The sequence below is a fragment of the Mirounga leonina genome, unplaced genomic scaffold (genome assembly GCF_011800145.1).
Source record: "Mirounga leonina isolate KUSES-001 unplaced genomic scaffold, KU_Mleo_1.0 Mir_94, whole genome shotgun sequence".
Taxonomy (NCBI): domain Eukaryota; kingdom Metazoa; phylum Chordata; class Mammalia; order Carnivora; family Phocidae; genus Mirounga; species Mirounga leonina.
Window position 1 is genome coordinate 50,874,715 of NW_023270855.1, and position 26,418 is coordinate 50,901,132.

At 54.8% G+C, this 26,418-nt stretch overlaps 1 protein-coding gene across 2 annotated transcripts; it reads left to right on the forward strand.

The window, feature by feature from the left end:
• Nucleotides 1-516: 516 nt before the first annotated feature.
• On the forward strand, nt 517-26,159 carry KANK2 (KN motif and ankyrin repeat domains 2). 2 transcript variants are annotated; one of them, XM_034997799.1, is made up of 13 exons: nt 517-610; nt 2,024-2,280; nt 3,232-3,346; nt 3,791-5,002; nt 15,715-15,882; nt 15,979-16,081; nt 17,073-17,312; nt 17,996-18,083; nt 18,666-18,885; nt 19,292-19,434; nt 21,609-21,809; nt 21,888-21,977; nt 24,065-26,159. In XM_034997799.1, exons 3-13 carry the CDS (start codon nt 3,310-3,312, stop codon nt 24,116-24,118), a joined length of 2,556 nt encoding a protein of 851 aa, XP_034853690.1. In that variant the 5' UTR covers nt 517-610; nt 2,024-2,280; nt 3,232-3,309; the 3' UTR covers nt 24,119-26,159. The 2 variants fall into 2 exon arrangements, with proteins under 2 accessions (XP_034853690.1, XP_034853691.1); XM_034997800.1 differs by lacking the exon at nt 517-610 and adding an exon at nt 744-811 and having other exon boundaries at nt 2,084-2,280.
• Nucleotides 26,160-26,418: the final 259 nt, after the last annotated feature.

Here is a 26,418-nt window from a genome sequence, read left to right on the forward strand (position 1 = left end):
CACAAATAATGTCACGTGCCCATAGGGAATAATAGTAACATTAATTAAACTCTTGGCAGAGGACTCAGCACTGCGCTAAATGGCTCCTAAAAAGACACCGCCCCATTTATGGGGCCTTTTTGACCTCCATTAGGCCCCCCTCCTCCTAGTTAGTGAATTTTCTCAATGCCATTATCAGGTAGGAAGCATTCTTAACCCCGTTTTACAGGTGGGGAAAATGAGGCACCAGGCAGTTAGAGGCTTGGTGGGGACTGGAGCCCAGGTCCGGTTTAGCCATTGCCTGCGCAGCCTCGCACTGACCCAGCCCCACTCCCCACCCCGCGGCAGTCACGCCACCCCGTACCAGGCCTGTGCTGGGCCGCTTCCAGCCCTCGGCCGGCGGGGTGGGGGAGGGGTGACCTCCCGCCGCCGCCGCCGCCGCCGCCGCCGCCGCCCGCGCCCTCCCGGAGCTGGGCCTTGGCCAGCCCCGCCCCCTCCCGCCCCCCGCAGCGCCCAGCTGTGGCGGTGGCGGGGACCGTGCTCTGGGGACTCGGGGAGGAGGGGCGAGAGGACGACACCGGACCCCTCGCGCGCACGCGAGCACACACACAGACGCACACCTGCGGTCCAGGTGCGATCGCGTACTCCCGGCATCCCCCTCCACGGCTGCCCGGGGGGGGGGGGGGGGGCGGCGGGCGCCTGGGGGCGGGGCCGGCCCGGAGCGGGCAGGGCGGGGGCGGAGCCACCGCCGAGGGCCGGGCGGCCGGGCGGTGGCGCGCGGAGGACGCACGGGCGGCGGGACGCAGGGACTGCGGCTGCCGGAGCGCGCGAGGCGAGTAGGACCCGAGGCTGGGTCGGGGTTCGAGTCCGGTTCGGGGTTCGAGCGTGGTCCCCACCCCACCCACCCCCAATCCCGGGGCGCGACCTCGCCGTTCTCTACGAGCCGCTGCCTCCAACTCCACCGTCTAGGTCCAAACTTTCCGGACTTTCAGTGTCTCGTTCCCCGTGTCTCTGTCCCTCCCTCCCCCGTCTTTGACCCCGTCCCTACTTCTCCCCCCCCCCCCCCGGCCCCATCCTCCTCCATCTGTACTTCTCGCCCTGCCCCTTTCCCGCATCATTGCCCTCCCTCTGCCTCTTTCCCCCACCTCGGTCCTCCTCTCTACCTCTCTACCCCCGCTCTGCCCCCCCTCGCCCTCCTCCGTGGCCGAGCCGAGCCAGGCCCCAGACGGCGGGAAGGCGTCCGGGCGTCCGGGCGTCCGGCCGGGCTGGGCCTCGGCCTGGCGGTTGGGCCGGCATGGGGAGCGGCAGCTGTTTGCCATTAGCCGGGGACCCCGCAGGCCCCGCCCCCTCCCTGCACGGGGCGGGGTCACCCTTGCCCCCATCTTTGGGGCGGGGAGACCCCAGAGACGTCCGGGTTTGGTTGGCAGGGGGGCTTCAGGGAGACCCCGCCGGACATTCGGGCCGGCCCGGGACCCCGCGCCCCCTTACCTGTCCCCTCTGGGAGCGTCTCGCCTCCCTTTTTCTCCATCTCTCTCCTACCCGGTGTTTCCTTTTCTGTACCCCAGGGGTCCCATACAGGGAGAGGGGCTTCACCCACCACACTCCCCACCTCCATCTGCTTTCTAGACCTGGAGTCATCCTCGCACATAGAGGGTGGTCAGATGACTGGACTCTCTCAGACCTCAGTCTCTGTGTCTGGGAAATGGGCAGAGGGATGTGGAGTTGGGGGTGAGGGTGGTGTGGCCCTGGCAGTGGGGAATCTGCCAGGCTTAGGTTCAAGTCCACACCCGGCCTCTTCCTCCTCTCGTGACCCTGGGCAAGTCATTGGACATTTCTCTGTCTCCAAAACAGGGCAGTAACCGTGCGCCTGATGGGAATGTTGTGATCAAATGAGCGGCTGGGGTGATTATTACACTTATCACCATTATTCGCCCCACCGCTTTTCACCTCCAGGGGCCCCCACAGGCTATTCCAATTCTGCTTCCTGCCACCAGTCTCTCTCAGGTCTCCAGAAAATACTTTTGATTACCTCCCTGTTGTGTAGGGGGTGAACCTCCAAGCAGATAGAAAACCGAGCTTCATACAATTGGTGACTGTACTCCAGGCGTTGAAAGACAGAGACGTGGAGAGAGGGAGAGAGAAGTGGATCGAGACACAGACGGATGTGGAGAGACTCGGAGAGACGTGGAGAGACTAAGCAAGAGGCAAGCAGGTTGTGAGAAGAGGACAAGCTTGGCCGCCCCTGGAGCCCCAGCCTCGCCTTCATGCCCGGCAGGTGCCCCGCTTGGCCCATCCTCCCAGGTACCCACTGCCCTGGCACCCATAGGCCAGAAAGGGTCCTCCTTGGTGGGATGGGATGGGGCCTCTGGAGCAGGGTGGCTAGAGGTCAGACAGCAGAAAGGACTGGCCAAGCTCAGGCTGAGTGGTGGGGACAAAAGGGTCCTGGCTGGCCTCCAGGGCTGAGGAGGGGTTAGTGAGAGGCTTTGATTGTACCTCCCTTTTGCAGCCTCCAGGCACCCTCTCTTACTTCCTCCCCCCCACCCCACCCCCATGACTTCCCTGGCCACCACCCGGCCTTCTATCCCTGCTGCGCCCCTGAGCCGGACACATCCTGGGGGGGCAGGAAGTTCTCGTGTAGCCCGGCAGCAAAACTGTTTATTTTTAGAGAAAATTGTTTCCATAAAGAGGAAAGGCTTTGCTCCTCACTGCCTCCCCTCAACTTTCCCTACCCCCCCGACTCTGGCTAGCCTGACCCCGCTCTGCTTTGGGGTCCCCTACCCTGAGCTCCATCTCTCCTTGTGCCTGTGTCTCCGTGTTCTCGGATCTTTGCAGGAAGACTGTCCCCCACTTAGTGCCCCAGCCCCCTGCCCACCTCAGCCCCAATCTGTCCCTGTAGCCAGCTTCTGGCCTGGGCTGAGAGGAGGGGTGCAGGAAGGGTGGGGCCTGTCGGGCTTGGGGCCCCCCGGCCCAGGGCCTTGTGGAGGCGGGGCTGTGGGAGCAGCTGGAGCCTGTCCAGGGGCTGGACAGATGTGCAGGCGGGCCGTGAGGTTTGGTTTCTTTGTTCCAGGCCTCGGGGGCCCTCCCCCCCACCCCTTTCCACAAGCCAGGCCGGGTGTATTCCTATAAGAGGGTCCCGGACTCGGGGAAGGTGGGGGGGGTTGGGAGGGAGACAGTTGTGGGGGAGGGGTGGCCACATCCCCTCCCCCTGCAGAACTCCTCCTGACTCCAGGCTCCAATATCCTCTCTCCCCAGGTACGCCTCAGCCTGTGCTGCAGGTGATCTGAGTCATAGGCCCCAGGTGACTCTTGAGGAGCATCTGCAGACCAGAGGATGGCCCAAGTCCTGCACGTGCCAGCCCCCTTCCCAGGTCAGGGGTCTCAGGAAGAAGGGGCCCTGCCTTGGGGTCTGGGAGAAAGATATGGCCCCGCCTCAGGGGTAGAGGCCAGGGAGGAGGAAGTGGGGGGGGCGGTTGTTGAGGGTAGAATACAGCCCTGCCCAGAGGGCCTGAATGAGGACCTTTTGGCTCTGCCCTGGAGGGTCTGATGGGGGAGACAGTCTTTCAGGGAAAGGGGCTGGTCTGAGTAGAGACACAGGTCCCTGTGCTGGGGCTGTTGAGGGAGTAGGCACAGGCCTGCCCTGAGGGTTTCTGAGGCGGGGACAGGGCCTTGCCTTGAGACTGGAGTCACGGTTGAGCACCCAGTGGGCTCCCATCCCTTGGGCAAATAAACCTTGGCTCTCCCAGGGATGTGAGTCTTCACCCTGAGGAGGGGACAGCAGTGTTCAGAGGCCCTGGTCTTTCTTCACACCCCAGGGACCCCTGGCCCAGCCTCCCCACCCGCCTTCCCTGCCAGGGAGCCTGACCCGCCGTACTCTGTGGAGACGCCCTATGGCTACCGCCTCGACCTGGACTTTCTCAAGTACGTGGATGACATCGAGAAAGGCCACACGCTCCGGCGAGTCGCCGTGCAGCGCCGGCCGCGCCTCGGCTCACTGCCCCGAGGTCCTGGTTCCTGGTGGACATCCACCGAGTCTCTGTGCTCTAATGCCAGTGGGGACAGCCGCCACTCGGCCTATTCCTACTGTGGCCGTGGCTTCTACCCGCAGTACGGTGCCCTGGAGACCCGAGCTGGCTTCAACCCGCGCGTGGAGCGCACGCTGCTGGATGCCCGTCGCCGCCTGGAGGACCAGGCGGCTGCGCCCACTGGCTTGGGCTCCCTGACCCCCAGCGCAGCAGGCTCCACCAGCTCCTTGGTGGGCGTGGGGCTGCCACCCCCGACGCCACGGGGCTCGGGACTGTCCACACCTGTGCCTCCCAGCGCCGGGCACCTGGCCCATGTGCGGGAACAGATGGCAGGTGCCCTGCGGAAGCTGCGGCAGCTGGAGGAGCAGGTGAAGCTGATCCCCGTGCTCCAGGTGAAGCTCTCTGTGCTGCAGGAGGAGAAACGGCAGCTCACAGTACAGCTCAAGAGCCAGAAATTCCTGGGCCATCCCACAGGGGCCTGGGGCCGAAGCGAGCTCTGCCTGGACCTCCCAGAGACCCCCGAGGACCCGGTGACTCTCGAGACCCGGAGCGTGGGCACCTGGGTCCGGGAGCGGGACTTGGGGGTGCCTGACGGGGAAGCAGCCCTTGCCGCTCAGGTCGCCGTGCTGGAGACCCAGCTCAAGAAAACCCTCCGGGAGCTGCAGGCAGCTCAGGCCCGGCAGGCTGACCCCCCACCCCGGCCCCGGCCCCCACCAGACAGCCCCGTCCGCGTGGACACTGTCCGGGTGGTAGAGGGCCCTCGGGAGGTGGAGGTGGTGGCCAGTACAGCTGCTGGGTTTCCTGCACAGCGGGCCCAGAGTCTGGAGCCCTATGGGACAGGGCTGCGGTCCCTGGCGACGTCTGGAAGGGTCGAGAGCCCTGCTGTGTTCCGCAGCCATGAGGTGGTAGAGACAGCGTTCCCAGCATCCGCTGCGCCCACTGGCAACGTGCACCTGGTGAAAAAGATCAGCATCACGGAACGAAGCTGCGATGGGACAACAGGTGAGCCAGAGCGGACAGGGGAGGATGGTGGAGAGGTCCTCTTTGTTGCTCTGAATGCCAGGGTGTAGCCCCAGCCCTGGCCTTCCAGCAGACCAACCACTCTGGCTCTCAGAGCCTCTCGTCTCTTCACCTGCAAAAAAGGGGACGGTTGTACCACTGATTCTGTGCTGTAGGGAGGCATGCAGAAAAATCAGGTATCTGATTAAGGGTGCGTTTTCATATCTAGTATGTGGTAAGTATCCAGAAAACGGGAGGTTTTTGAGGGTTTGAGGGAGGGTCCCTAAGACTGTTGGTTCGTTGGGCCAAAAAACCCACCCAATTTATTCAGAAAATGGCAGAAACCAACTTCAGAGCAGTTTAGGTGAGGAAAAGGAAACGTATTGTTCATGTAACTTAGGCACAACTTTAGGTATAGCTGGATCTAGGTGCTCCAATATCATCAAGGATCTCTGACTTCTCTGCGCCTTGGAGTTGTCTTTCTCAGGTGAGTGAAAGTGGCCCCACCACTCCAGGCATCTGTCCTTCCATCTCAGTGGAAAGGGAGCCTCTCAGTCCAAATAGTGCCCATAAAAAACTCCCAGGGGTACCCCTCATTGGCCGGTGGCAGTCACGTACCCATCACAGAGCCAATCACGGTGTCCCTCACTGCCCGACTCCAGATCCTGGGGGTAGAGGAGCCCCACCCAAGTCCGGTGGCCTTTGAGGGAACAGAGAGGTGTCCCCCTGGCAGAAGTGCTGAGTCTGTATGCCAGGAAAGAGGATGTGGGATCTGCAAAATGACAGCTGCCCCACCGCTGCTACCCTTGGGCTCCTGGGAGAAGCTGTCGGAATGATTCACGTAATGACAGTTGTTCTTTTTTTTCTTTTAAAGATTTTATTTACTTATTTGACAGAGAAAGAGATAGTGAGAGCAGGAACACAAGCAGGGGGAGTGAGGGAGAGGGAGAAGCAGGCTCCCCGCTGAGCAGGGAGCCCGATGTGGGGCTCGATCCCAGGACCCTGGGATCATGACCTGAGCCGAAGGCAGACGCTTAACGACTGAGCCACCCAGGCACCCCTAATGACAGTTGTTCTTTATCAAGCGCTAGCCTAGTGCCAGGTGCTACGCTAAGGGTTTCACTCGTGGAATGCTAGAGTATGGGACTTTATAATCAAGCCACCTGGGTTCAAGTTCTACATCTTAATGTAGCCCTAGAGGGACTTCACGTCTCTGAGCCTCAGCTTCCCTATCTGTAAGTGGCATAGCGATAGTCTCCCCCCCCCCCAGACTCGTGTGAATTAATGCGCACAGTGAACCCTCAATCCCTGCTTGTTGCTGCTTTTGATAATATTCAGGCCAATTCTGCTTATAGCTGGGGAAACTGAGGCTCAGGGAAAAGTTGTACTGGCCCTGGGTCACAGCCAGGAGGTGGCTGAGCCAGGATCTACACCAAGGTCAGCCTGAACCTACAGAGGGCTCAAAGGTGCAGCTCAGGCCCTCAACCCAGTCTCGAATGTCAGAGCCCCATGGCGGGACCCAAGAGCACAAGCTGGAGGGTGGGGACCCAGCTGTGTTTTCTTGCTTTTCCGTGTTGTTCCTGGCCAGCTCCGGACACCACTCCTCTGTTCTGTGTCCATCACAAACTCCCGGCCCTTTGACTCTGGCCCCCAGCCAAGGGCCCTGCCCGGCTCAGCCTTGGGATTTCTGAGAGGCAGCCTTCATTCCAGACATGCCACCTAGGGCGGCCATGGGGCTGCCTGCCTGTGGGACACACAGACATAGTGATGTTCCCACTTTGTGCAGGCTGCTGCCCCCCCCGAGTTCTTCCTTGTGTCTCACTTAATTCCTTCTTGCTGCAGCCAGCCCCAGTCTCGGCTCTGCTTGGGCAGAACTGGAGTGTGCCAGTTCATTTTAGTGTCTTTTCATTCAGCATACTTTTACTGAATGTCTGCTATGTGCCAGACTCTTCTAGGCACTGGGGACGCAGCTGTGAACAAGATAGAGTCCGTGCCATAAACACGTGAAGCCCCACAATAAGTGAAGAAATACCATTTCAGAGAATACGTGTTTGAAGCAGATAAAACGGGGGCATGGGGCAGGCAGCAATTGGATGGGGTAGTGGGTCTGGGTTCCAATTCTGATTTCGCTGTTTCCTAGTTCTGTGCCCTTGAGCCAGTTACTTGACCTCTGTGTGCCTCATTTGCAAATCGGGGGTCCTGACAGCCCAGTGTCACCAGATCAGTGTGAGGTTTAATGCGTCAGTTTCTATCGAGTGTTCCGTGTGGCGTCAGGCTGTTGGCTCTTTGAACCAAAACGTGAAAGAGAAGAGGCAGGCAGGTGGCACAGAGGTGGGAAGAAGAGTGTTCACAGCAGGGACAAAGGTCCCGAAGTGAGGAGTTGCCTTGCGCACATCAAGGTGTGGAACCAGCTGGAATAGGATGAGGCCGGAGAAGCAAGGTCTAGAGGTAGCAGGGCATCAGAGGTGGGTCCTGTAGGGCTTGTAGACTGGGGAGAAGCACTGTGAAAAATGAAATTAGAGAGTACAGAACTTGACAAGCGTTCCAACCATGTGTTCAGGTCAGCCAGCTTGATGGGTGGATCTGGGAGTACTCCCTGGAGGAGGCGGCGGCAAGGAGGGCTTCTCTGCCATCTAGAATTCCCTTACTGCAGCCGAAGGGCAGGGAGGGTGAGAAGCAGCCTTCCCCTCAGGCTGACGAGGGTGGGTGGGGCAGGCAGAGGCCTGGACACCTCACCAGGCCCCCCCACCCTCACCGCCCACCTTCCAAAGGCACCGCCTCAGCGGTATGACTGGGAGAAGGGGCAGCTGGGCATGTACATCCGTGGGGGCTCCAGGGCTTTGAAATGTCCTCTGCTCCCTTTCGAAACATATTCCTCTGACAGCAATTCATATTCTTTGTGGAAAATTTGGGAAGTAACAGAAAAATCTGGAACACAAAGCAAAACCCCAGTAAACCCATCACCGCCCAGACGCAGCTGTTGTCAGCACTTCTTCTTTCCTTCCGAAATTTTTAATGCAGAAAATAATACGTATTTTTCAAGCCTGGCAACAGGGAACTGATGCTGATGGAAAGCATTGTTTTGCGTTACTTGACTTTGAAAAGCAGTTAGGCAGCCTCACCAAGGGGCCAGGGCATTTTTAGACACTCTTTTCATATTTTAACTCACCTCCGCAAGCCACCCGGATGCGGATGCAGCGGGCAGTGTTTTCATCCCCATTTTACAGATGAGGAAACGGAGGCCTAGGGTGGTTGCCCACTGTTCGTGAGGCCAGGATTCAAACTACGCCTTTGGTTTCTTGGATTTAACATGATCCCAGAGGCATTTCTTCTCGTCATTAAAAATTCCTGGGATGCCGTATTTACTGAACAGCCACGTCGGTCTCTGCTGTCATCCGTGCCACGCGGACTTCCTCCTGCAGAAACCCCTCACGTCTTCTGTTTTCTCAGGACACGTTTCTGGAAAACCATTTTTTTTTAAGGTTTTATTTATTTATTTGACAGCGAGAGAGCACAAGCAGGGGAGAGGGGCAGAGGAAGAGGGAGAAGCAGGCTCCCCCGTTGAGCAGCAGGGAGCCCGATGTGGGGCTTGATCCCAGGACCCCGGCATCATGACCTGAGCCGAAGGCAGATGCTTCACCAACTGAGCCACCCAGGCGCCCCTGGAAGACCATTTTTGAGGCCCATGATGTCTGTTGCCAACTTGCTTTATTCCCCTGTGGCCTCACTCCCTTCCCACACTGGGTGGCTGAGTGGTTTACATTTTTAAAAATGTCTTTTGGTGGGGCGCCTGGGTGGCTCAGTTGTTGGGCGCCTGCCTTCGGCTCAGGTCGTGATCCCAGGGCTCTGGGATCCAGCCCCGCATCGGGTTCCCTGCTCGGCGAGAAGCCTGCTTCTCCCTCTCCCACTCCCCCTGCTTGTGTTCCTTCTTTCACTGTGTCTCTCTCTGTCAAATAAATAAATAAAATCTTAAAAAAAAAAAAAAGTCTTTTGGCCCGAAGGAGGTCCAAACCTAGTTCATCTAAATTCTTCAGCTCACAGCGACCAGCTCTGACGGTCTGTGCACGCCAGCCGTCTTGTTTTACTTGATTCTTTTTCCACCTTCACCTTCCACCCTCAGTGCTGAGGGTCATATCGTCTTTGTTGCGACGGCTCAGTTCAGCTTGGTTCTTTTTTTTTTTTAAGCTTTATTATAATATGTGAAAATATTTTTTGCATATTTAATGTATGCATTTTGATGAGTTTAGTGCCTCGGTTCCGCCTGTGTAGCTTGTAAGCGTGGACAATATATAAAGGGACGAGTGGGGCTGCGTGAAATTCAATTTCATGTAATTTCCTTTTTTTTTTTTTTTAAAGATTTTATTTATTTATTTGACACAGAGAGACACAGCGAGAGAGGGAACACGAGCAGGGAGGAGTGGGAGAGGGAGAAGCAGGCTTCCTGCTGAGCAGGGAGCCCGATGCGGGGCTCGATCCCAGGACCCTGGGATCATGACCTGAGCTGAAGGCAGCTGCTTAACGACTGAGCCACCCAGGCGCCCCGATTTCATATAATTTTCACATGTCCCAGATAGCATTCTTCTTTGTTTTTTTCCAACCATCAAAAATGCAAAAATCGTGCCCACGGCCCGTAGTTGGACAACCCCTGCCCTGTGCCATTCATTCTCCCCGCCCCCCAGCCCATGTAATACCATTCCTCGCAATCCACCTTCCAAAAGCTTATTTAGACATTTCAGTGTCCTTGAAAAATATGCTCTGTGCATGCTTGACTTCCTAAAATGGTATTGTGATTTCCGAAGAAGAAATCTTGCTGTTTCTTTTTTTTTCTCTCTGTACACTCTTTTTGAACTCTGCATCCTGATGCTGGTACCTCGGGCTTGTCACTTATAATGACTGCGTCGCCTTCTGCCCTAGGGGCGTGCTACACTTTTCTTTTCCGTGCCCCGTCGGTGGGCACTTGTGTGCCTTCCAGCTCCTGGCGGCCGTGAGCAGTGACGGCGCTGTCTTCAAGTGTCACCTCCCCTGGGGTTGCTGAATCGCAGGGAATTCACCACTTCACTCCACGTTTTGTCTGATCCTTTCTGGGAAAACTCTGCCTGTCCACACTCCCACCAGCCACGCTTGGATCCGAGGTGCCCATTTCCCCACATACCCACCGGCACAAAGTTTTGTCTCATGTTTTGCCCATCCAACACTGGCGCAAAGTGGTATCTCTGCGTTTTAATGTGCGTTTCTTTGATTTTTGATGGTGAGATTGGGCATCACCATCCATGTTTAGTAAGATTCTTCTGTGAATCACTTATTCGTAGCCTTGTGTCCATTTTTCCTTGGACAATTTTGAGAAGTTCTGGCATATTCCAGAATCAAGGTTGGCAGACTACAGCCTTTGGGCCAAATCCAGCCCACTGCCTGTTTTTTGTTTGTTGGTTTGTTTTTAAAGATTTTATTTATTTATTTGAGACAGAGAATGAGAGGGACAGAGAGCACATGAGAGGGGGGAGGGTCAGAGGGAGAAGCAGGCTCCCTGCCGAGCAGGGAGCCCGATGCGGAACTCGATCCCGGGACTCCAGGATCATGACCTGAGCCAAAGGCAGTCGCCCAACCAACTGAGCCACCCAGGCGCCCCAACCACTGCCTGTTTTTATAGGCTCGAAAGCTAAGAATGGTTTTTATGTTTTTAAATGGTTAAACAATATGAAAAGAAGAACAACATTTTGTGACATGAGTAAAATTATATGAAATTCAAATTTATCATGACTCGGCCACGCCCATTAATTTGCATACTGTCCAGGGCTGCTTTTGCTGCTGAGACCCTTATGGCTCACATAACTGAGAATATTTATTGTCTGGTCCCTTACAGAAAAAGTTTGTTGAGCCTTGTTCTAGAAGATAATCCCTTGGCCATTTTTGGCATTGTGAGTATCTTCCCATAATGTGCATTCTTCTATCATTTAACTTTTTTTTTTTATGAGTTTATTTATTTATTTGACAAAGAGACAGTGAGAGAGGGAACACAAGCAGGGGGAGGGGGAGAAGCAGGCTTCCAGCTGAGCAGGGAGGCCGACGTGGGGCTCGATCCCATGACCCTGGGATCATGACCTGAGCCAAGGCCAGACGCTTAACAACTGAGCCACCCAGGCACCCCTCATTTAACTTTTGTCTATGAGGGTTGTTTTTGTTTTTGCTTATTTTTATTTTTATTTTGTTTTTAATTTTTTTTTTAAGATTTTTATTTATTCATTTGAGACAAAGAGCACAAGCGGGGGAAGAAGCAGAGGGAGAGGGAGAAGCAGGCTCCCCGCTGAGCAGGGAGCCCGATGCGGGACTTGATCCCAGGACCCTGGGATCATGACCTGAGCTGAAGGCAGACGCCTAACAACTGAGCCACCCAGGCGCCCCTGTTTTGTTTTTTTTTAATCAAGTAGAAATCTTCATGTCAGATACAGTTAAATCCGTCGTATTTTTCTTTTCTTCTTTTGTTAATTTTTAATTTTTTTCAGGTTTTGAAGTATAATTGGCATGTAGCATTGTACCCATTCAAGGTATACAAATAATGATATTTGTATATATTGCAAAATGACGACCGCAGTAAGTTTAGTTAACATTTGTCAGCTCAGAGTTACAGACTTTCTTGTGATGAGAATGTTTAAGGTCTACTCTCTTAGCAACTTACAAATGTACAATACAGCATTATCAGCTATAGTCCCCATGCTAGACAGGACATCTCCAGGCTTTATTTATCTCATAACTGGAAATTCCTACCTTTTGACCCCCTTCTCCCATTTCCTCACCCCCTGCCTCTGGAAACCACCGCTCTGTTCTCTGCATCTAGGAGTTTGTTTTTTTCCAATTCTACATGTAAGTGAGATCATCTTGTATTTTTCATATGTGGTTTGAGGTTCATTTGTTTGTTTTTAGAGCGAGGGAGAGCGTGGGGAATAGGGAGAGGGATAAAGAGAATTTTAAGCAGGCTCCATGCTCAGTGCAGAGCCTGATTCTGGGCTTGATCTCACAACCCTGGGATCATGACCCGAGCTAAAATCAAGAGTCAGACACTTAACTGACTGAGCCACCGAGGCGCCCCATCTTTGAGGAATTTTTTTAAAGGAATCTTTCCCCTTCCTGAGGTCCCCAATATTCTGTTACATTTTCTTCCTGTATCTTTGTAGCTTCTGGTAGCTACATTGATCCTTCAGAGTTTTTGTGTTAAGGTGTGAGGTAGGGACCTAGCTTGATTTTTTTTTTTCCTTGGGTCAAGTAAGCTGCTTTTCCCAGCATCACACCCCAGAGACCAACTTTCCCACCAATCTGTAGAAACCCCTTGGTCTTAACCCCAGCTTCCTCAGCTGGGGCCTGGGCCTGGCCTTCTCGCCTTTGATCCTTTGGCCCCTTTCTTCCCTCAGCAGTGCCTGCTGTTGGGCCATTGTGGCCATTTGGAATGTTTTACTCTCTCCTCAGCCAGGTTCCCCATCTTTGCCCTTTTTTGTAAAGTTGTCTTAGCTGGTTGTGGACTTCAGTTCCCCCATGTAAATTGTGGTATCATTTTGCCCCATTTGGCCTGCTTTTCCCTTGGGGCAGAATGAGCTATGGGGCTGCTCTATTTCTTTTTTTTTTTTTCCTCCACTTTTATTTTATTTTATATTTTATTTTTTATTTTTTAAAGATTTTATTTATTTTTCAACAGAAAGAGAGACAGCGAGAGAGGGAACACAAGCAGGGGGAGTGGGAGAGGGAGAAGCAGGCTCCCCACAGAGCAGGGAGCCCGATGTGGGACTCCATCCCAGGACCCTGGGATCATGACCTGAGCCGAAGGCAGATGCTTAACGACTGAGCCACCCAGGCGCCCTTTCCTCCACTTTTAAAAAATTGTGGTAAAATACACATAACATTAAACTTAGCATGTGACCCATTTTCGAGTGTCCGGTGGCCTAAAGCACATTCACACTGTTGTGCATCCATCCCCAGAACTTTTCCATCTTCCCAAACTGAAACTGTCCGAGTTAAACACTGACTCCCTGTTCCCTCCCCCGGCTCCTGGCACCCACCATCCACTTCCTGTCTCTGTGAATGTGACCCCTCTAAGGACCTCACAAAAGTGGAATCCTGCAGTATTTGTCCTTTTGTGACCGGCTGCTTTCACTGCGCAAAATGTTGTCTCACCTGATTTTTTTTGACCCTCCCCGGCATTGAAATCAGGAGTCTGGAGTTTGGGGCCAATCACTGAGACGGTGAACTGGCCCATCTGCCTCCTGACACATCCCACTTGGCCACGAAGTGATTTTGTTTGTTGGATGTGAATTTATTGACAGAGTTTAAAAAAAGAAATCAGGAGATTCACATAGGAGCGCCTGGGTGGCTCAGTCATTGGGTGTCTGCCTTCAGCTCGAGTCATGGTCCCAGGGTCCTGGGATCGAGCCCCGCATCGGGCTCCCTGCTCGGCGGGAAGCCTGCTTCTCCCTCTCCCACTCCCCCTGCTTGTGTTCCCTCTCTCGCTGTGTTTCTCTCTGTCAAATAAATAAAATCTGAAAAAAAAGACTCACATAAAAACCCCAGTGTGTGTTTTGTTCCCCATAAGGGCTCGGGTTGCGGCCCTGGAAGCGGCCAGACCCGGCCACACCCTGGGCTGGGCGCCGTCAGACCCATTTGTGGCTGTGTCTCTGTGTTCTTCATGCTTTGCTTGTGCTGACTGGTGACTCTCTGCTCTTAACTCTGAGTGGTCGTGGACTTGAGGAAGTAATCACTGTGCCTGTCAAAAAAAAAGTTGTAACTGTTAAAAGGAATTGAAAGGAATTGGTCTGCAGAGCCCATGGCCAGGGGTAGAAATGAGATGTCCTGGGGAAGCAGGGACACAGAAGCCACACGTGGCCTGGGGGAACTTGAGCAGGTTCTGAGATGAGGACAGCCGCTCACAGTGGCACTTCTGTTCCTGGCTCCCAGGCTGGTGATCCAGGCCTGGAGCTCCCTGCTGCCCTCACTCCCACATGGGCAGTGGGCATCCTTGGGACCTAGTGCCCACTGAGTCACCTTTGTCCTCTGCCCAACCTGGGTGGTTTTTTCAAATTGTGATATAAGCATAATATAAGACTTACCATCTTAAGCATTTTATTTTATTTTATTTTTATTTTATTATTTTTTTCAGTAGGCTCCATGCCTAACGTGGGGCTTTTAACTCATGACCCTGAGATCAAGAGTCACATGCTCCACCCACTGAGCCGGCCAAGCGCCCCGCCCCCATCTTAACCATTTTAAAGTGTCCAGTTCAGGGGCACTAAGCACATGCACATTGTTGCGTGACCATCCCCACCGTCCATTTCCAGAACATTTTCATTTTCCCAAACTGAAAATCTACCTAGATGGGTTGTTTGTTTTTTTAAGATTTTATTTATTTATTTATTTGAGAGAGAGAAGGAGAGAGCCAGCGTGCACGCGCGTGCGTCCCTGTGAGTGGGGTGGGAGGGGCAGAGGGAGAGAGAGAATCTCAAGCAGACTGCACTGAGCACAGATCCTGATCCGAGTCTTGATCCCATGACCCCAAGATCATGACCTGAGCTGAAACCAAGAATCAGACGCTTAACTGAACGAGCCACTCTGGCACCCTTACCTGGGTTTTAATTTTTATTTTCCAGGGCCCCTGGGTGGCTCAGTCGGTTAAATGTCTGCCTTCGGGGGGCGCCTGGGTGGCTCAGACGGTTAAGCGTCTGCCTTCGGCTCAGGTCATGATCCCAGGGTCCTGGGATCGAGCCCCACATCGGGCTCCCTGCTGGGCGGGGAGCCTGCTTCCCCCTTTCCCTCTGCCTGCTTCTTCCCCTGCTTGTACACTCTCTCTCTCTGTCAAAAATAAAGAAAATCTTTTAAGAAAATAAATAAAATAAATGTCTGCCTTCGGCCCAGGTCATGATCCCAGGGTCCTGGGATTGAGTCCCGCATCAGGCTCCCTGTTCAGCGGGAAGTCTGCTTCTCCCTCTCCCTCTTCCCCTGCCCATGCTCTCTCTTGCTCACTTCGTCTCAAAAAAAATCAATAAAATCTTAAAAAACATTTATTTTCTAATAGCCCTTATTATTTATTTTTCCTGATTGTTAAAGTGTTACCTGCTTAAAGTTCAGAAGAAGGGAGCTGTGATATCCGTAACACAACCTTGCTTTTGTTAAAATACTAGTAAATCTTATCTAAATAGTGCTTCCAGCTCTCTTAACAAATGATGCTCGAGCACTGTTGATGTCCAGGCGCTGTTCTAAGCCCTTTCCCCCCATGTTGCTGTCTTCAGTCTGCACAACAACGCCATGATGGAGGAGATGTCATTCTCGTGAGGCACAGAGAGGTTAAGTGACTTACCTGAGATCACACAGCTTGTTCATGGAAGAGTTGAGTCCCTACCATGATGGGGACTCTTGGCTGTGATCAAACCTTATTTCCAGATAACACTCAGTGTGGTGTTTGGGGGGGGGGGTCACAAGCCAGGATTGTAGTCACAGTGTCTTCTTCCCTGTCCCTGATCAGCTGCCAGCGCAGGCTGCTGGAATCAGATTCTGCTGCTCAGAGGGTGAGGGTGACCTCAGGCAACCCTCTGTGCCTCAGTTTCCTTATCTGTAACAATCAGAATCTCATGGGCTGGGAAGATTTGACGAAGCAACACAAGCCTCAGCCCTCCGAGCGCCTGGCCCGGGGTATGTGACCCACGTTGTTACGGTGAGCACCTCTCTTCCTGCCCCTGCAGGGCTCCCACAGGCTCTGGCAGAGTCATCCTCATCACCCCCAGGAGTGGCAGTGACCCATCTGGCACAGCCTGAGAAGAACGCGGGTGGAATGGGCGCCCGTGAGGCTGCTAACACGGAGCCCACCAGGCAAGCAGCCTCATGCAAGTCAGAGGAGGCGGGGAGTGCAGGTGAGTGAGTGTGGCCGCCAAGGGGGACGGGGCCCTGGAGGCCTGGGCATAGGGTCTGGCTTTGGGAGATTCTTACGACACCACCTGTCCCCCCAGCTGAGCCCCCAGCAGGCGTGCGGTCCATCATAAAGCGCAGAGAGGAGTCCGCAGACCCCGCGGCCCACCGGAGGAGCCTGCAGTTTGTGGGGGTCAATGGCGGGTAAGAGGAGCCCCCCACCCCACCCCACGCTCCCACCCTTTCCTCAGCTTCTACCCTCCTGATTGTTCCTTGGTTTGTTCGTGTCCGAGAATGCACCCTGGCCTAGGCCCCTTACTTTGATTCACTCCTTTAAGCAAGGCGCAGTAGATAGTTGGGACACTGAGGCACTCCGGGGCCAGATGCCTTGCTGGAGCTCACACGGCGACTGGGAGTCGGCCCCGGTGGTCAGACTCCCAGGCCTGTGCTGTGCTGTTGGTCTGTGCTAGTCCTCAGAAGCTGCTGGGCTCGGCTTCCTACCTGGATGGAGCTCCCAGTCCAGTGGGGCCTCGGGCACTGGCGCGCAGTTCAGACCCAGTGTGGTTGGAGCGGTGATGGGGGATGGGGACACTCGGGCAGTGCAGGGTGCCGGGGGAGGCAATGATGTCCCCAGGGAAGACACTGAAGGAGGGGACGAGTGTGCTGCAGGATGAGCCGGAGACAGCAGAGTGAAGAGTGGGGGTTGGGAGGGCACCCCGGTGCAAAGGCTCAGAGGTGGGAGGAGGAAGCAACACACGTGAGAAGCAAGAGCCATAAGGAGTAGGAGTGGTAGACAGGGATGGTCTGGGGACTTTGAATGCCAGGCCCAAAGCTTAGACTTTGTCCAGAGGCAGCAAGAAGCACAAGAGGAACCTGTTTGCAGTGCGGTGAGGGTCTGACGCAGTTAGACCTGCATAAGGGGCCAAGGGAGACGAGGTCCTGAAGAGTAGAGGGTGAGAGCAGTATTTCTCCCCCCACCCACCCCAAGCACGATCGCAGTGCTAGCTAGTGTTTATTGAGCGCTTACTGTGTGCCAGGTGCTGTAAGGCACATCCCCACGGCCCTGTGAGGCTGATACTGCCATTATTCCCATTTAACAGATGGGGAAATCAAGGTGCAGAGAGGTCAAGCGGTCAGAGCCCATGTCCTGTCCCATCTGCTGCGTCTCCTCACTCCGCCCGTCCTTCCTTCCCAGGTACGAGTCCTCATCTGAGGACTCTAGCACAGCAGAGAACTTTTCAGACAACGAGAGCACAGAGAGTGAGGCCCCAGAGCCAAAGGAGAAGGTTCCAAGTGTGGCCGAAGCCCCCCAGCTCAGGCCCTCGGGGACGGCAGTGGCCAAGAGTAGCCAGGAGGAGAGCCAGCTATCTCGGGAGTCTCAGCAGGCGCCCGTGGCGGAGGGCGCGTCAGGAGCGAATGCAGAGGAGGAGATCCGGTCAGTTTTCTGTGTGGGATGAACTCAGACGGGGTGAGGTGGGTGACCCCTGCCTCAGATCTCACCATTCACGCCCTCTGAGGGAACCTGCCATCAGTCACGCACACCTTAGTCTGAATTAGCGAACCAGCACTTTCTCCTTCTGGCCATCCAAAGGTCTGCAGGCTTTGATAAAGGGCCTGATGAGGGCAGTTTGGGCTGTGGGGGTTAAAATTTAAGGGACAAGCAAAGTTTGTCCTTAAGCCACCCACTGTCTTTGGGACATACGCCACACCTACCTTCCCCCCCTGGTGAAAAATCTGCCCTCGGGCAACAATTTTCTATCCACTACTGTCCGCTTGGAACAAACTTTAGCCTGTATGTCCACTTTCTCTTGGGCTCTGTCTGCTCCCCATGTCTGGGGTCACCCGGGAGGCTGCGGCGAGTGCTCTGAAGATAAACTTCCCCCAGGGCGCCTGGGTGGCTCAGTCATTAAGCATCTGCCTTCAGCTCAGGTCATGATCCCGGTGTCCTGGGATCGAGCCCTGCGTCGGGCTCCCTGCTCGGCAGGAAACCTGCTTCTCCCTCCTCCACTCCCCCTGCTTGTGTTCCCTCTCTCACTATCTCTCTCTGTCAAATAAATAAATAAAATCTTTAAAAAAAAAGAAAAAAAGATAAACTTCCCCCTTATCTGCCCCTGGCAGGATGGAGCTAAGCCCCGACCTCATCTCAGCCTGCCTGGCCCTGGAAAAGTACCTGGACAACCCCAATGCCCTCACTGAGCGGGAGCTGGTACGATGGGGCCCTGGGCCTGGGGTCCCCTCCTTCTCTTCCACCCCCACCCCAGCTTCTCATCCACAGTGTCTCCCTGTGCCGCTTTGAAGGGACTCTGGGATCCCAGCCGAGAGCTTGGGCAGTGGGGAAGGGGCCCTGGAGAGAGGGGCCAGGGTGGTGGGAGGGGCCCCGAGGATGGTCGCCTGCCAACAGTCCTGACCTCTGGTTCCTGCTGTTTTGGGGGCTTGAGGGAAGTTGCCGCCACATTTCTCTTTCCGGGGGTCTGTACTTGCCTTTGAAGACCACGGGCCCAGGATGGAGATGCTCACGCCTTCCCCGGCGGGGTGGGGGGCACATCCGGGACTGCGGTGCCTGGAGTCCCTTTAGAGCCCTTGTCTTGTCCGGGACGGGGAGCCCACGCTGTTGAGTGCAAGGGGCGCATCGGGGGAGGGCTGCCCACGCTTCTCCTTCAGGCTCTGGTTCAGGATCGGGGGGTGTCCCTACCCACGCTCCCCGACCTGGGGCTTCGTCCGGGGTGGGGGGCCGCTGGGGAGCAGGCTGCTGCTGCCCTCACGGCCTCCCCTCCCGCACGGCGGCCAGAAAGTGGCCTACACGACGGTGCTGCAGGAATGGCTGCGCCTGGCCTGTCGCAGCGACGCACACCCCGAGCTCGTGCGGCGCCACCTGGTCACCTTCCGGGCCATGTCGGCGCGCCTGCTGGACTATGTGGTCAACATCGCCGACAGCAACGGCAACACGGCTCTGCACTACTCTGTGTCTCACGCCAACTTCCCCGTGGTGCGGCAGCTGCTTGACAGTGGTGAGCAGGGGGCGGGCGGGACAGGGGGCCCCGGGCAGGGGGGCCGGCTGCCCCCCCCAGTCTGGTGGTCCGATGGCGAAGACGCTGCCCTCTTCGTCTCCTGAGGAGCATGCCAGCCTCCCAGTCTGGTGAGAGGGAGGTACAGGTCCCACCCGAGGCCCCAGCGTACTGAAAAGGGCAGACATGGCCTTAGGGACAGCATGGACACCTGCCAGCCCCCCTCCAAGGCCCGAAGTCCCTCATCTGATGGGGCAGGATAGTGGAGGTGGAGACGCTGGGGCAGAATGGGGCTCTCAGCCTGAGAGAAGGGAGGAATCTGGCCCCTGATGGGGGAGATGCTGCCTGGTTCTCATGGGCGCTCCCCCAGTTTTGGGGTCTGAGGGTCCAGTGTCCACCCCCCTCCCAGGTGTGTGTCAGGTGGACAAGCAGAACCGTGCTGGCTACAGCCCCATCATGCTCACCGCCCTGGCTACCCTGAAGACCCAGGATGACATCGAGACCATCCTGCAGCTCTTCCGGCTCGGAAACGTCAATGCCAAAGCCAGCCAGGTACAGGCCGTCCGTGCTGCGGACCCAGGCAGCCCTTCCCACTGACTAAGTCCTGGCTGTGCACCAAGCCCAGATGGGATCTTATTCCATGCCCCGGGGGAGAATCCCCACTCCACAGACAAGGGAGCCGAGGCTCAGAGAAGCACCCATTTCCTTAAGACCAGATTAGAGGAGGTGGGATTTGAACCCCCATGGTCTAGCTTTAGAACCCCATTATTTTTTTTTAAAGATTCTATTTATTTGACAGAGAGAGCACAAGTGAGCACAAGAAGGGGGAGTGGCAGAGGGAGAAGCAGACTCTCCGCGGAGCAGGGAGCCCGATGCAGGGCTCGATCCCAGGACCCTGAGATTATGACCTGAGCAGAAGGCAGACGCTTAACGACTGAGCCACCCAGGCGCCCCCCCCCACTGGCTTCTCTATTGATTTAGTTCTTCTTTAATTAAAAATAATTTCAATGGTTTACTTATTTTAACTGAGGTGAAATACACGTAAGATTATCCATTTAGGGGCCCCTGGCTGGCTCAGTTGGTGGAGCATGTGACTCTTGCTCTTGGGGTCCTGAGTTTGAGCCCCTTTTTGGGAGTTGAGTTTACTTAAAAAAAATTTTTAGGGGGCGCTTGGGTGGCTCAGTCGGCTCAGGTCATGATCTTGGGGTCCTGGGAGCGAGCCCCACGTCAGGCTCCCTGCTCAGCGGGGAGCCTGCTTCTCCCTCTCCCCCTGCCCCGTCCCTGTGCCTGTGTGCACGCTCTCTCTCTCTCAAATAAATAAATATAATCTTTTCTAAAAAAAAAAATTAAAGTGATAATTTTTTTTTTTTCTATTTTATGTATTTATTTGACAGAGAAAGAGACAGCAAGAGAGGGAACACAAGCAGGGGGAGTGGGAGAGGGAGGAGCAGGCCTCCCACGGAGCAGAGAGCCAGATGCGGGGCTCGATCCCAGGACCCTGAGATCATGACCCGGGCAGAAGGCAGACCCAGGCGCCCCAGGATAATCTTTTTTTAAAAAATTATTACTATTTTTTTTTTTAAAGATTTTATTTATTTATTTGACAGAGAGAGACACAGCGAGAGAGGGAACACAAGCAGGGGGAGTGGGAGAGGGAGAAGCAGGCTCCCCGCAGAGCAGGGAGCCGGATGCGGGACTCGATCCCAGGACCCTGGGATCATGACCTGAGCTGAAAGTAGTCGCTTAACCAACTGAGCCACCCAGGCGCCCTATTACTATTTTTTTAAGAGAGCACACATACGTGCGGGGCGGGGTGTTGCAGAAGGAGATTTTTTTTTTTTTTTTTTTAGGGAGCAAATCTTAAGCAGGCTCCATGCCCAGCCCAGAGCCTGACACAGAGCTCGATCTCATGACCTGAGATGACCTGAGCCGAAGGCAGACACTCAACCAACTGAGCCACCCAGGCACCCCAGATTATTCCTTTTAAAGTATACAATTCAGTGGCATTTAGTACATTCACAGTGTTGTACAATCATCACCTCTATTTCTAGAACATTCTTATCACCCCAAAAGGAAGCACTGCGCCATTAGCAGTCACTCCCCATTCCCCCTCCACTTGCTCCTGGCAACTACCAGTCTGTTTTCTATCTCTATGGATATACCAATTCTGGATATTTTACATAAATAGAATCACATAGTATGTGTTTTTTTGTGTCTGGCTTCTTCCAGTGAGCATAATATTTCCAAGGTCCGTCCACTGTGTGGGATGCATCAGTCCTTCATGCCCTTCTAAGGCTCAGTGATATTCTGTAGTTTGTTTTTCCGTTCATCCACTAATGAACATTGATTTAATTTTTACTGAGGTTCAACTGACATACGGGAAAAGTATACAAATCTTAGCTCAGTAAATGTGTACATCTATATTACACCTGGGAGTGAGGAACCTGCTTTAGTTGGGGATGGGAATGGGTAGGCAAGTCGCACCTCCCCAAAGAGGACACATTTAAGTCCAGACGTGAGGGATGAGAAGGACACAGGAGGAGGAGGAGGGACCAGCAGGTGCAAAGGCCCGGTGGTGGGAGGGATTGTTTGCGATCTAAAAGGAGGCCAGCGAGTGGGGATACCGTTACCATCACAGTACTTGGGAGCCACGGAAGGTTTCCAAGCAAGGGTATCATGCCCTGGGGCCCCGCATAATGCATAACCCTGTTCCTTGCCCTGCCCAGGCTGGGCAGACCGCCCTGATGCTGGCCGTCAGCCACGGGCGGGTGGACGTGGTCAAAGCTCTGCTGGCCTGTGAAGCAGACGTCAACCAGCAGGATGACGACGGCTCCACGGCTCTCATGTGCGCCTGTGAGCACGGCCACAAGGAGATCACGGGCCTCCTGCTGGCTGTGCCCAGCTGCGACATCTCACTCACTGACCGCGTGAGTCCCTGGCCCGGCGCGCCCCAGGGAGGGCGGGAGCACCGCCCGGGGCTCGTCATAGCAGTGGATGCTTTACAGGACGGGAGCACCGCTTTGATGGTGGCCTTGGACGCTGGGCAGAGTGAAATCGCGTCCATGCTGTACTCTCGCATGAACATCAAGTGCTCGGTGAGTGTCAGCCCGGAGGGGAGGGGGGACACTCTTCGAGGGGCCGATGGTTAGGAAGGGCTGGGGCCGTATGGGGCCCATGCATGTTGAACCTTCCTGGTGCCCCCGTGAGGAAATGAGGCACAGACAGCTGAGAATACATGATAGTATTTGAACCTGGACCTGTCTGGTTCCAAAGGCTGGCTCTTAATTACCATTCACTCATTTGAGAAATATTTACAGAGCACCTGCTGCATGATAGACCCTGGGGGCCACAGCCCCGAACCAAAGAGGAAACGGTTTCTGCCCCCACAGAGCAGGCAGATACAAAATATACGAATCAGTGTACCATGACCAGGTGATAGTAACTACTGGAAAGAAATCTGAAACAGGATAGGAGGGGACAGTGAGAGATGGGGAGGTGCTGCAGACGTGGGGGAGTGAGCTGTGTGGCTGTCCAGGCAGAGGGAACCTGCAGAGGCCCTGAGGCGGGAGCGTGCTCCGTGTGTTTGAGGAGCATCAGGGAGATGAGAGCAAGGAGGTGACACCGTAGATCATGCAGGCCCTTGTGGGCCACAGTGAGGCCTTTGGCTTCTGCTCGAAGCATGTCAGTGTATATTCAAGGCCTTGAGATGTCTCCCCGTAAAGAAACCTAAACTGCGTCTAACTCGGCATCGCTCTTATTTGAGCACAGAAACCAGGGTTTTTAAGAAATGATGCCTGTTAGCAGAACACTCTCTGGAAGCCTAAGAGGAGGATAATTTTGACACTTGCTGTATCATAAGCGCCTGATGGAGAAGAGAGGCGTTCCAGTCTGAAGGGGGAGACAGAGGCACTCCTCATAGGTCTCTAAAGCGGTACCCTTGTCTGACGGAGGAGACAAGCTCTTCCAGTCTGAGGGACCGTACTCTAGGTGCCTCTCAGCCATGATTTCTTGAACCCTCCACAAGAGCCTGATTCAGCTGCATAAAGTACTGTTATCCTTTCCGTTTTTCAGGTGGGGAAACTGAGGCTTAGAATAGTTACACCCCCGGCCCAAAGTCTCACAGATAGGAATGGGGGAGGCCCCGAGAGCCGTCTGTCTCCAGACCTAGGGCAGGAAACTCACGTTCCTCCTCACTCTGCCTTGCCCTTGCCCTGGCCTCCCTGAGGCATGTCTGCAGCCTGGCTCGAGGGTGGCATGGTAGGTGTTGACCACAGTGACCCCCCCCCCCAGATAGTCCAGGAGAGCGAGGGTCACTGACATAAGCCCTCCGTCGCCTACGTGACTTCCAGGTTCTTACTGAGGCTCTAGGTTTTCCCAGCTTCATTCCCCAGAATGTTTGGACACCTGGGACTCAGTTGTTGTGCTCAGGGCATCACCTGGGGATCAGCTCGGCCTCAGTTTCTTCAACTGAAAGATGGGGGTGATAGGGCCAGGTGATTAGCTGTTGTTTGATGTGTGGTCCCGCTCCCAGGGGCTCCTGAGGGCCAGACCACAGTCCTCCATCATTGTCTACCTAGACCACTGTTATTGCCTCCACCCTGGCTCCCACCCTCACTGCCGCCTCCAGTCTGTACCTGCCCCCCCCCCCCCCCAGCAAGCAGAGGTCAGTCACTGTGAACACGTGAGTTAGGGTATATCCCTCCTCAGCTCACAGCCTGCTGTAGCTGTCACCCTGCTTGGAGAAAAAACCAAAGTCCTCCCCAGAGTCCACCAAGCCCTGCATGAACACCCTCACCTCCCCCCCACCCCACTCTCTTCCTCTGCCCCTTGCTCAGTCTGCTCAGCCTCTCCGCTGCTCCTGCCTCAGGGCCTTTGCACTTGTTACTTCCTCTGCCAGAAAGCGCCATCCCTCATTGTCACTCAGCTCAGAAGCCCCTCCCACCCTGACTACCTGCTCTCCACCTCATTCCCCCCCACCCCCCCTGCCGCTCCCCCCCCAACCATCCTTTATCTGTGATGAAAATCCTCCTCAGCATCCCTGCGCTTCTCTGAACATCGCCTCCTTGAGGCCAAGGGACCAAGTTCAGTTGTTCACTCACCTCAGCCCTGAGGCCAGCCAACCTAGTTGGCACCTGGCAGGCACTGGAAATGATGCCCAACAAAAGAATTCTGCTTGTTTCAGTTTGCCCCGATGTCCGATGACGAAAGTCCTGCGTCATCCTCTGCCGAAGAGTAGCTGTGAGGGAGGCCAGGGGCACCTCTGCTCGGGGCCAGCCAGCCCCAGAGCCAGCTGGCCCTCGTCCCTTGTCCCCTCCCTCGCCAGCCCCCACGCAGACTCACCAAGGCCCACGTCTCAAAGGCAAGTGGATTTTTCTTCCGCTTCCCAGGAGGAGCCCCCGACAGCAACAAGACTCCAGCTTAAAGTGGGTTTTTCCGGGTAGGCCAGTTCAAAGCCGCTGCAGTGCAGACTGAAGCTAAATTCTTACGTAAATCGGCGCCAGTGGCCGAGGCTGGGGCGTGGGTTTATGAAGAACATGGAGAACAATCAACTGGCAATTATGGATGGAGCGGGGTGAAAGGGAAAATACTGTATTTTGAGTCATTATCGGGGGAGGGGGGGAATCATATTCCTTGTTGCCAATTTTGAAAGTCACTGGAATCGCATATTTTCATTTTAATCCTGAATGTTATTATGCACAGGTCACGTCTGGAGTGGCTTAACGCCCCCCCCCCCCCCCCCCCCCCCCTTAATTGTCTGCTATAGAATAGTGTTTTGTCCACTCCTCCCCCCCCTGCCCCCCCGCAAGACCTCTCTTGGGAGAATTTTCTTCTGGTCTTTTCACAAAACAGATTCTGTCCTTGTCACTCAGGGCAGGAAGCTGAGTCCTTCCTTCTGCTTTCAAGTAAGGGAGCTCAGAACCCAGCAGCCGAGATGTGTGAGCAGTTCACATCGAAAAATCACCCAGAAACCCGTCCCCTCCCTGCGTGGAGGCCCTGGCAAATATTAATTTTCCTAGAAAATCTTTCAGACCTGGGGACACAGGAAATGAATCCAGTTCCCAGAGCAGCTGCTGAGTCCCTGGGTTTAGAACCCTGGTAACTGGGCCGTCCTCAGCCTCCCCAGACTCCAGAATTTCTCTCCTCAAACGGAGGGGCGGAGAAAGGGCCTATGCGCTTGCTAGCAAAGCATAGGGCAAGCTCCAAAAACTCCATGTGTGCACAATTAAAAGTTGGCTGCCCCCGAGGGTTCCCAGTGCAAACTTAAAGAGACAGGGCTTTGCCGAAAACCAAACAAGGCCCAGCTGGGTTTGTTTTTTTTTTGTTTTTTTTTTGTGTGTGTGTGTGTGTTTTTTTTTAACAACCTACAGGCCTTCCGGAGCTGCCTGGAACAGAGCCTGCTGGAAATAGGGCTCGCCAGACACAGTTTCCTTCATGGCCTGTTTTGTCCCCCAGAACCTTAACATAGTTTTCTTTCCAGTTCCTTCCTTTTGTGAACAACAACAACAACAACAACAAACCGGGGATGGAGGATGGGTTCGGAGCCTTGAGAAGTGCCTTATGACAGGGAGTAAGGTCCCCAGCTAATAGGTGTCCCGTCCCTTCTCGTCCAGTTCTCTGAGCTCAGCCGCCAGGGTTGAAGCCAAACCACGGCCCTGAGTGCTCGTGTTCATTCAGTAAAGTGAGGCGCTGGCTTCTCTCCTAGAAAAGTGGGTTTCTTGGCTTGATGGCGTCTGGCTTGCTTTGATTTTTGACTGAAGGGAGGTACCGAAGACAAAAGAGCTTGGACGGTCAAAGGAGACACCCTAGGTTGTGTGTGTGTGTGTGTGTGTGTGCATGCGCACACGTGTGTAAATCGGAGAGAAAACAAAACCAAAGCTGACCGGGGACAACTGCTCATGTCTGACAGAAGGCCACAACTTGGGGCAGCTTTGAGAAGTGGTACAAGAGTTGTGTGTCTGGCCCCAGAGCCAGCAGTTAGGTTTATTTTAAGCTCCTAGAAGCAGCGCATTGACAATCCCCCGCCCCCACCCCCCCAGATAAGTCCGAATTTATCCCTGCTTTCCCTTCCCCTGCCCATGGGGCTTGGTGTGCGAGGCTCCAGGGATGTCCCGCCTTTGTCCCTGTGCTCTTCTCACGTGTATTCATGACCTTTAACTTCACTTTCCGGCCACGGTACGTCCATAAAGACAGTATTACACTTAAATGAAGTATTCCTTTTTGTAATCGTGTTGTAGAAGGTAAAGGAATTTAATAAAGCTATCTTATGATAACGTCCACGCATCAGTGTCTGGTCTTTGTCTCCCTGTACTCCTCTTTAAGCTTTCAAATAGATCTCTCTCTCTTTTTTTTTTTAAAGAATCTATTTATTTGACAGACAGAGACACAGCAAGAGAGGGAACACAAGCAGGGAGAGTGGGAGAGGGAGAAGCAGGCTTCCCGCCGAGCAGGGAGCCCGATGCGGGGCTCGATCCCAGGACCCTGGGATCACGACCTGAGCCGAAGGCAGACACTTAACGACTGAGCCACCCAGGCGCC